This window comes from Sinocyclocheilus anshuiensis, unplaced genomic scaffold (assembly GCF_001515605.1).
Source record: "Sinocyclocheilus anshuiensis isolate Anshui unplaced genomic scaffold, SAMN03320099.WGS_v1.1 scaffold538, whole genome shotgun sequence".
NCBI classification, from domain to species: Eukaryota; Metazoa; Chordata; class Actinopteri; order Cypriniformes; family Cyprinidae; genus Sinocyclocheilus; species Sinocyclocheilus anshuiensis.
Window position 1 is genome coordinate 817,202 of NW_015544166.1, and position 10,793 is coordinate 827,994.

Sequence of the window (10,793 nt, forward strand, 5' to 3'; positions counted from 1 at the left end):
AGAGTAAGGTGTTGTCGGGGTGGTTGGACAACAGGTGGAGCCGCAGGGCGTGGATGATGCTCTCCTGGATGCGCTCGATCTGCGACACGTCGCTCAGTCCTGGACGGTCTGTCGGTGGAGATCCAGAGAGAGAGACGTAAGAATAATTAATAAATACTTGAAATACTTGAAATACTTAAAATTACTCAGCTGATTCATGCCATTATTTTCTCTTCAAATTATTAATTTGTGACCCTGGACCACAAAACCAGTCATAAGGGTCAATATTTGGACATTTAGATTTATACATAATCTGAAAGCGGAATAAATAAGCTTTCCATTGATGTATGGAAATGTATCTTGTTAGGATAGGACAATATTTGGCTGAGATGCAACTATTTGAAAACCTGGAATCTGAGGGTGCAAAAAAATAAAAATATTGAGAAAATCGCCTTTAAAGTTGTTCAAATTAAGTCCTTAGCGATGCATAGTGCATAGCAATTCAAAAATTAAGCTTTGATATATTTACAGTAGGAAATTTACAAAATATCTTCATTTTGATATTAATACCAGACTTTTCAAATAAAGGACTTTCCTGTTCAGTTGCTATGGTGTCAAAATTTGTATTAAACATCATGACGTCACTGCTACTACTGTACAGTGTGTCCATGAATTATGCATTTTTTGTTTTTGCTAACGCTGCGTCTCTTTAGCATATATAGGTTGTAAGAAAACAGAGCAGCCTCCAGGAAGCTGCGGTCTGTGGAAGCATCTGCTTTCGGGTCCCTGCCACATGGCAGCAGGAGAGGAAACTGTGGTTATTTATTTTCGCTAGCCCTCAAGAGAACAAAATCCCCATCTCACTCCGACCATTATTATGTCATGCCTTTCAAAAGCTGCTGGCTGTGGGACTCCAGAGGTGACATAAAAACAACCTGAACCACAACTAACCTACTTAAAGTTCAGCAAAGGAGATTACATTAAAGTGATAGTTCACCCAAAAATGAAAATTCTGTCATTAATTTCTCACCCTCACGTCGTCCCAAACCCATAAGACCTTTGTTCATCTTCGGAACACAAATTAAGACATTTTTGATGAAATCTGAGAGCTTTCTGACCCTGCATAGACAGCAATGCAACTGATATGTTCAAGGCCCAGAAAGGTAGTAAGGACGTCGTTAAAATAGTCCATGTGACATCAGTGGTTCAACGTAATGTTATGAAGCTATGAGAATCATTTTTGTGTGCAAAGAAAATCAATAATGACTTTATTCAACAATTTCTTCTCTTCTTTCTTTGTTGTCACATGGACTATTTTAACCATGTCCTTACTACATTTAGCTCCGTTGCTGTCTATGGGAGGGTCAGAAAGCTCTCAGATTTCATCAAAAATATCTTAATTTGTGTTCCGAAGATGAACGAAGGTCTTGCAGGTTTGGAACGACATGAGGGTGAGAAATTCATGACAGAATTTTAATTTTTAGGGAGAACTATCCCTTTAATATGGAGTAAGATGAGCCTGAGAGTACTTCAGGTTAAATAAAATATGTATGTATGTATTTATTTATACATTTAAAGCACCATTACTGTAGTAGCCTTATGGTCCTTTAAATTTGCATTCAAAAATAGGGGGTCTCCAAAGTTTGATGCAAAAGACCCTAAATATAATCTTATATATAAATTATCATGTATAAATACCCATTTATACTGTGTCAGAGTAATAGTAAGTGTAAAAAATAGAATATGTTTTTTTTCACTGTACTTGTAAGTCAAAACAATTTAATCAAGCAATTTAAAATATTCCTTTTGTTTTTTTTCTGCCTACTATTACATTAATGATACTAGATGTATGAGCATAGCATTTATCCATGCATACATAAATAAATTACTTTCCCCATACTTAACAAATACCCTAAGATAACTTAAAAAAAATATATACTGTATGATAAATACTTACTTTAAAATAAAGTTTGGCAAGCCCTAAAAATTAATATTTGGTTAAATAATGTTCTTCTTTAGCACCCCTGTATGACCCCCGGCCCCCAGTTTCAACACCCCAGCTCTAGTTGGAGTACATCGTGTAACAGCATGCCATATCAATTTCGTGTCAAGTATTTCATTCCTGAGTAAAGCCAATTTTCAAAAGCTGCTAGTCACTGTTAAGTAGCGTTTCATTTAGATAATGCTTTCCAAATGTTTTCAAGACCGCCTCTATTTCACTTCCCATGCTCTCTCTGCATCTCACCTCCACAGCAGATGATGGCGGCCACGAATAGCGCCAGGTCGCTGTCGTCGAGCTCTAGGGCATTGAACCTCATGGCGAACTGAAATTTCGGCTCCATCATGTCGCTGAAGGGCTTGCGCAGGCTCTTCAGAAATTCTCGGGTGATGAAGCCTCCGCCGCGAGCCACCAGCAGCCCGTCTTTGTTCATGCAGGAGGCCAGCAGGGCGAAGAGCGCCTCGTACACGCCGTACTTCAGCAGAGTCACCTGGTCGTTGAGGTCTAGGGTGGCAAAGCCGGGCACGGCCTTGGCGAACTCCGTCAGCTCCGTGACCGTCACCACCGAGGCGTACTGGCTGAACAGGAAGATCCGGGCCTCCACTTCTCTCTCCAGTAGAGTGGAGACATCTCTGGATGGCACGTTGCCCAGCAGCTGGGTGAGTAGTTTCCGCTCGGCGTGCTGGAGAGTGTCCATGTCGTGGATGACGAAGGGCTTCGATGAAGGATGGAGAGAGGACAGTCAGAGAACAGGTGTGCGTTCAGACCGTGCAACTCAAAGTGTGCTGAATAGCTTGTGCAATTAGTGCTCACTGTTTTCTTAATTAGCAATTGACACCCTGTCGCTCAGTGTTGGGGAAGCTACATTGAAACCGCAGCTCGCCAAGCTACTTCATTTAGAGTCATTAAAATACAGTCAATAATTAACTATTTTTGACACCAGTACACTACCAGTCAAAAGTTTTTGAACTGTAAGATTTTTAATGTTTTTATAAAAAGAAGTCTCTTCTGCTCACCAAGCCTGCATTTATTTGATACAAAGTACAGCAAAAACAGTTCAAGGAGAAATTTGAAATATTTGTATTATTTAAAATAACTGTTTTCTATTTGAATATATTTTAAATTGTAATGTATTTCTGTTATTTCAAAGCTGAATTTGAGCACCATTACTCCAGTCACATGATCCTTCAGAAATCATTCTAATATTCTGATTTGCTGCTCAAAAAACATTTATTATTGTGTTGAAAACAGCTGAGTAGGGTTTCTCTGATGAATAGAAAGTTCAAAAGAACAGCATTTATCTGAAATAGAAATCTTATACATTATAAATGTCTTTATCATCACTTTTGATCAATTTAATGCATCCTTGCTAAATGAAAGTATTAATTTCTATAATTTCTCCCCCCCCAAAAAAAAATATTTATATACTGACTCCAAGTGTATAATGTTACAAAAGCTTTTTATTTCAGATGAATGCTGATCTTTGGATCTTTCTATTCATCAAAGAATCCTGAAAAAGTGTACTCAACTGTTTTAAATATTGATAATAATAATAATAATAATAATAAATGTTTCTTGAACAGCAAATCAGCATATTAGAATGATTTCTGAAGGATCATGTGACACTGAAGACTGGAGTAATGATGCTGAAAATTCAGTTTTGATCACAGGAATAAATTACATTTAAAATATATTCAAATAGAAAGCAAAATAAATCGTAAAAATATTTCACAATATTACTGCTTTTGCTGTATTTCGTATAAAATGAACTAAAAAAAAAGAGAATTCTTTAAAAAAACTTTAAAAATCTTACGGTTCAAAAACTTTTGTCTGGTAGTGTAGTTCCTTAAACTACAAAAAAGCAACAAATTACTAACAAACTGACTTAAAGGGGTAATTCACCCAAAAATAAAAATCTGTCATCATTTACTCACCCTCATGCAGTTTCAAACATGTATGAATTTCTTTCTTCTGTTGAACACAAAAGAACACATTTTGAAGAATGCTGATATTCACATAGTTTCAGTTTCCATTGACTTCCTTTGAATGGACAAAAATACATTGGAATTCAACAGGAACCAAAACTGTTTGGTTAGCAAAATTCTTCAAAATATCTTTTTTATGCTCCGCAGAAAAAAAGAAAACCATACAGGTTTGGAACACATTTGTTGTACAAATGACTGAAATTACAACAAATTTGAATTAAAATTTCAAGGGGTACTTCATGTAATTATTTTAGGTCAAAGGGGGTTAAACTGACAAAAACATTTGGGATCTCTCTGCTATAATGGACAGTGTTTAAACATCGCCTCATTTTTGTTAAGCTTTAAAGTTGCATGAGCAATACAACATAAATGACAAGCGAGTGAGTGAGTGAGTGAGTGAGTGAGTGAGCTAGTGGGTTAGTGATTCCATAACACAGCAGTCGCTCACCGGAGTGCTGGTCTTGCCCGTGAGAAACACGCGTGCTTTGGCTTTGTTCATATGGAAGTGTTTGAGGTAGGCTTCATGCATCTGTCTGGCCAGACTCTTCGTGTCCGGCTGCTGGGACTTGTGCTGCTCTTTCCCGCAGACGTCCTGCTCTGCTTTCAGCCTCTGCTTCTCAGATTGGGGTATGCGCCCAAAACGGATAGCTGTAAGACCCCACCCCACACACACACACACACACACACACAGTGCCAATGAAACCAAATGCAAGCTCATGCATGCTGCCACAGACAATGTAATGTATAAAAACAAAAACACATACTGTATTCATACATGCTTAAAATGTTCATACTAGGGCTGATTAAAAAGAAAAAAAAAACAGTAATAAATAAACAAATTTTTTATTTTTTTCTCTGCATTTTCCTCTTCTCTTGTTTCCTTCCTAATCTAGTTTTCTAATAAACCTGACATTGTATATTATGATTATTGTTGGCTTTTTTTTTTTTAAAGTGCTTTTGTTCCTCTTTTGTGTTGCTTTGGATAAAAGCATCTGCTAAATGTTATGTGAAATGTTACATTAAATAAATAATGATTTGTTACTTAATTAATTGAATTAATTAATTCAATGTTTGTTTTATTTCCACATCACTGACTAACAGTCTACAGTCTGCTGTGTTGCAGTTGCATTTGTCAGTCTGTCTGAGAAAAACTTAATATTGCAGATAAAATACAAGAATGTGAAAAACATAAACACTTTTTAACTACTGGTCTGTGTGCAGATCTACACTCGAATTGCTCGGATTATAGGAAAATCCCCAAAACTAAAATTTGGGTCAGGAGGCACTGATTGCGTTTATTTGCGTTATTTTTTAAAATAATTAATCACAGTACAATAACGTATTGAATCGTCAGCCCCAGTTTATACACAAACCAAAAGTAGTACAACTTTAGGTCAACACACTGCTGCCACTTCATCAGTACCGGGACAAAGGGCAGACGACGGTGGGGTTGGGGAGTTGTATGGCGTGATATGATACAGATCTGCCTCTGAAGGGATTGTGCTAACAACGGCACATGACATTAGCCCATTAACAGAAGAAGCTATCCTCGGTTTGGGTCAAAGTCTCGTGAGAGAACGGGACGGCGTATCTTCCGTGTCGCCTGGTTCATCTCCGGTCATGCTGCTTCTGATAGCACTTGGAAGGTGTGGATTTGTGCTACGTCATGATGTCGAAGCTAAGAGTGTGTAAAAAAGGTTGTTGTTCTCTGTTTTGATTCTAATCTAATTGGCCTGACCTTTAATTACAGAACTAAATAACTACATATTACAAATTATTATTGTCATAAAACAGAACACCATCTTGATTTCAGATAAAGCAATTAAAGATCTTAAATCATCAAGCCATAAACTGATTCTGTATAATCTAAGTCAGAGATATGCTCTTTGTGAAGCTCTTACCGTTGTGGGACATGCCCACTGCAAGGCACTTGCGGAAACGGCAGCATTGACATTTGTTGCGGTTCTTTTTCTGGATCTTGCAGTTGCGTTCGCACTTGTCGTACTCCAGTTTGAGTCGAATGGTTCTCCTGAAGAACCCCTGTGGAAAATTCATGAAAAAACACATGCAAGTTGACATGATTAAAAAAAAACTATTTCTGCAGGTTTTATGAAGGGAAATGTAAGACTTTTTAAGGCATTTTAAAGACCTTTTAAAGACCAAGTAAAGACATTTTCTGAATGGAATACAATGTCAATGCCCTCAAAGTTTGAAAATACAACTTCAAATAGATCTCTATTACTTTTTAATTCATTTTCCAAAAAATAAATAATTAATTTAAATTAAAAAAATAAGACTTGAATAGCTCTGCTCCCAACCACGAGAATTTGGACATAACTCTTGCTTTCCAGTGCAACTGTCCAAAGATTCTTAAATCAAGATACATTTACTTGCGAAGTAAAACTACACAAAGTAAGAAGTCTTGTTTTATGAGAAATTGATCCAAATAAAGTCAGTTTAATACAAGAACAAATATCTGCCAATGGGCTCATCAAAAATCTTAATTCACTGGGGAAACTAGTTTTCATACCCCATTGACTAATATTTGTTCAAGTATAAACTCACTTAATTTAGTTTAATTTCTCAGAAAACAAGACTCCATATGTATTTAAGGATGTTTAGATTTTCGTACTGGAAAACAGACAAAAAATACTGAGGAAAATTCTTTGCAGTGCGTGCAACATTTAATGCCATAACTTTATGTTTAAGACTTTCAAACCTTTTTAGGCTTTAATTTGTGGAAGGGTGAATTAAGACTGTTTGGTCAGAATTTATATGATACCAAATTGAACGTCAACTTGTTCTTGCACCGCTTTGTAATATATTTATGTTTACATTTTGAATTGGTTTTATAAGAACTTTAGCCCCTAATTTCCAATACAGAGCAGAATCACACAAAACTGTAATAAAATGACCTTGATAAACTGAACGCTAATTGCACATGCGATAAGAAGGCTGATTCACAAGATAACAATATTCATTTCTCAAGAACACAGCATATCTATGAACAAACACAGATGTACAGCTAAACTCAATGTTGCTTGCACAAAGGTGTTACAACTTATAGAAGCATTTCCGTTCTGCGTTACTAAATAATAATAAATTAAAGACATTATGCCTTTTGAGAAAGGTTCTTCAGAGAAACGTACTTACAGTCTTCAAAGCAAAAGAAAAGCATGCATAACCTGATGCTAAATGCTTTGTCAGAAATTAGTTACTGAGGTCTTGCGTAGGATGCTTGGGGAAAGGTGCACTGGGATTATTGCTGTTTACCATTCAGATAAAATCAAATAAAAAAGCAAGAATAATAATGTTGGTGCAGTGAATGAAGGGCTAGCAGAGCTTTGAAGAGTCTTCCCACACATCTTCATCAGAATAGACACTGTGGACGGGTCCTGGTATGTGTAGTAAGGGTCACGGTTACAGCACAGACATTCTGTGTCCCTCCAGGCGAATTATTTAACTGGCAAAAAGCGGAACGCGTTCCTGACAATGGAAACAGGTATCAGACGAGAGCTCGGTCTCATGACAGACTGTCATGGATCGCTCCCAGCGCTAAAAACAAGCGATGATGCATCTCTATGCACCGAATATACCATACGATAAAACCGGACTGAGGAAACGGCTCATCACAGTACAGCCCCTAAATATCAACCAAGGACAGACACACCTTCCATGCTGCTGATGCATTATTTCCTACTGCTCTTAAAAGCTTTAGGAAGTTAAGTTTAAAATATATTTGCATGCTGCAAATGACTCATTTATTCTTCCAGATTTATCTCAAAAGAAAACATAAACATAAATGTTAAAAATGTCATGTGGAATTGCTTTTTTAAAGCAAATTACTAAACAACTAGGTGGCACTTTAAAATAAGCTTCTACAAATTAACATTAGTTAACACATTAGTTGGCAAGAAATAACAATGAACAATTTTGCAGCATTTTTTAATCTCGGTTATTGGTAATTTGTCCATATACTAATAGAGTGCTGCATATTTACAGACCAACCCATAAGTTACTATCATTCTGGTTAGCTTGGCTTTTGGATTATTGCAGAAAAAAGGCTCTGTGACCTACAAAAGTTTATGATTCTTAAGCATTTTGTTTATCTTTACAAGATCTTCAAAAAACAAAACAAACAAACAAAAAAAAACTACTTGTATGAATTCTGACACTTAAACACATTTGCCAGAAGAAACAAGTTAAAGTTAGGCTAGTAAGTGGTGTGCATACACGACCAAAATTCGCTGGGTAAATAAGTTTAGACCATTAATTTGTGTACCTAAATGGTTGACAGCTGCACAATCAACTGAAATTCTGTCATGACAACTCGAGTTTAGCATGGTAATATACATGACAATGTTAATGTGTTTGGTCTTGGCGGAATAGATTTGCTACGCTGCTGTGAAAGAGCAAGTACGGAGACTTGCTACTGCCAATACATCCACAGACATGCTGCTGTGAGCATGTAAGAGATGCTGCTGCTGCACAAATAAAATATATATAAAATAACCCCCATATATAACAAATCAGCCTGTAGCAGATCTATACAGGTGGAGCTGGGGAAGGTGGAGGATTTTCAAGTGCGCTGCAACTGCTACAGCAAGCACTAGTCGAGTATTTTAATGTTGAGCAGCAAGCTCATTGGCTGCTGATGTGAAAAGAAACCAATCAGCTGCACCATGTGAATTATGATGTCATTATGTCAGATTGAGTTAGACCTATCGGTCTGTGCCATCTAGTGTTTTATGACAGAACTTTGGATTACTGATTACTGTAAAAAATTTCCAATTGAACTGAAAGCATAAACCTAGGCTATGCACTGCTGGTTTCAGAACAAAATTCAAAACTGAGACAGTACATTCACTGACTCACTTCACTTGGCAGTGCTAAAACAGGCAAGCACGCATTCTTACTTGCCAGAAACCCGCCAAAATAAAAGCTTGCTGATTTTAGGTTTGAAATGATGAAAATTCATAGAAAAAAGTAAAAGACAAATAAAAAGAAAATGTAAATATCAGTGTTGTATTTTTTAACTGTACTATAAAATAATTATATTTTTATTTAATACTCCCTTTTTATTAAAATATAGTATTAACACACTTTATTTATATTTTTATTTAATTTATTTGTTTATTATTTTATTAAAACAAAAAATGAATAAAGTGCATTAATACCATTATTACTAATATTAATTATTTTATTTTTTATTGCTATATTTAATGGGTCACACTATGTGCAGAGTGAGCATCAACAGGGCTCCAGACTGTTTGCGACCATTTTTTCTGCCGGTGCGTGTAAATTTTGTGCGCGGTCGCACTGGCGCAACCACTGCGTTGTTCAACTCGCGTTGCCATTTCTATTGCATATGAGAAAGATAAAACGGCAAACAAAACAAAAGAGTAACAAAAGCTCCTAAATGATCCAATTTGAATGTTATTTTCAATGGGTTGACCAAAATATACTGCGGTGAACAAACACTTACGTAAAATTAAAAAATACATCAAATCACCATTATAACCTGTAAATGCCAGCAGAGGAGCACTTATTGGCTTATTAGTCATTCATTTATACTTTTTCCTTTATATTTTGAAATTATAAAATCACTATTATAAAACATCAAATCATCAAGAAATCAGATTTTTGTCAGTTTCACTCTTTTTTGTGTATGAAGTAAAAAACGTCACAAAGTGATTTGAAAAACAAACTTTTGTTCAATTTGCGACTAAATCACACAAAATCACTTGTTGGTCAAGCTGTTGGTCAATTTCATATAAGACTATAGGAGAGTAATGGTACATTTAATAAGAGTACAATATTATTTTCTACATAAAAATTAAATTTTGCACGTTACTGTTGTTAATAAAATATATTTTGTAAGCTTCCCAACTCAAGCTTAGTGCTTTACTGTCAAATGTGTATAAACATATGGGATGACCAAAATATACTTTGTGGTAAACAAACACTTATGTAAAATCTAAAAATTAATACATCAAATCACAAATATAGGCAGCAGAGGAGCACTTATTGGCTTATTAGTCATTCATTTATACTTTTTCCTTTATATTTTGAAATTATAAAATCACTATTATAAAACATCAAATCATCAAGAAATCAGATTTTTGTCAGTTTCACTCTTTTTTGTGTATGAAGTAAAAAACGTCACAAAGTGATTTGAAAAACAAACTTTTGTTCAATTTGCGACTAAATCACACAAAATCACTTGTTGGTCAAGCTGTTGGTCAATTTCATATAAGACTATAGGAGAGTAATGGTACATTTAATAAGAGTACAATATACGTCTTTTCTACATAATAAAATAGATTCTCAAGCTTAGTGCTTTACTGTCAAATGTGTATAAACAAGAAATGAACATGTAACATTATTAGTAACTGCACTTATTAATGCCAAACCATATGTAATTTATATGATATATATATATGTCATATCTCTCTGAAATAAAAAAAATACTGCACATTGTAATCTCTATGAGTTAAGTCTATTTATTATCAAAGCACTTGTCAGTAATACAGTTAAAATGGGGAAAATATGTGAATTCCAGTACAAGGTCCTACCCTTCGGGCTGTCCATGTCGCCCCGTGTCTTCACAAAAGTTATGGAGGCAGCCCTTGTTCCCATGAGAAAACAGGGCATTCGCATTCTCAACTACCTCGACGATTGGCTCATACTCGCTCAGTCTCAGGATCAGTTGTGCGAACACAGGGATTTGGTACTTTCACACCTCAGCCTGTTGGGCCTTCGGGTCAACTGGGAAAAGAGCAAACTCTCCCCGACGCAGAGGATCTCTTTTCTCGGTATGGAGTTGGACT

General features: G+C 35.8%; 1 protein-coding gene across 1 annotated transcript in view; it reads right to left on the minus strand.

The window, feature by feature from the left end:
- Positions 1-10,793, minus strand: part of pparaa (peroxisome proliferator-activated receptor alpha a) — a 24,816-nt gene that overhangs the window by 312 nt on the left and 13,711 nt on the right. Inside the window, exons 4-7 of the mRNA XM_016495997.1 lie at positions 5,865-6,003; positions 4,412-4,611; positions 2,225-2,693; positions 5-108 (exon numbers count right to left, since the gene is read on the minus strand). Of these exons, the coding sequence (XP_016351483.1) occupies positions 5-108; positions 2,225-2,693; positions 4,412-4,611; positions 5,865-6,003 (912 nt within the window). The remainder of the gene's footprint in view (positions 1-4; positions 109-2,224; positions 2,694-4,411; positions 4,612-5,864; positions 6,004-10,793) is intronic.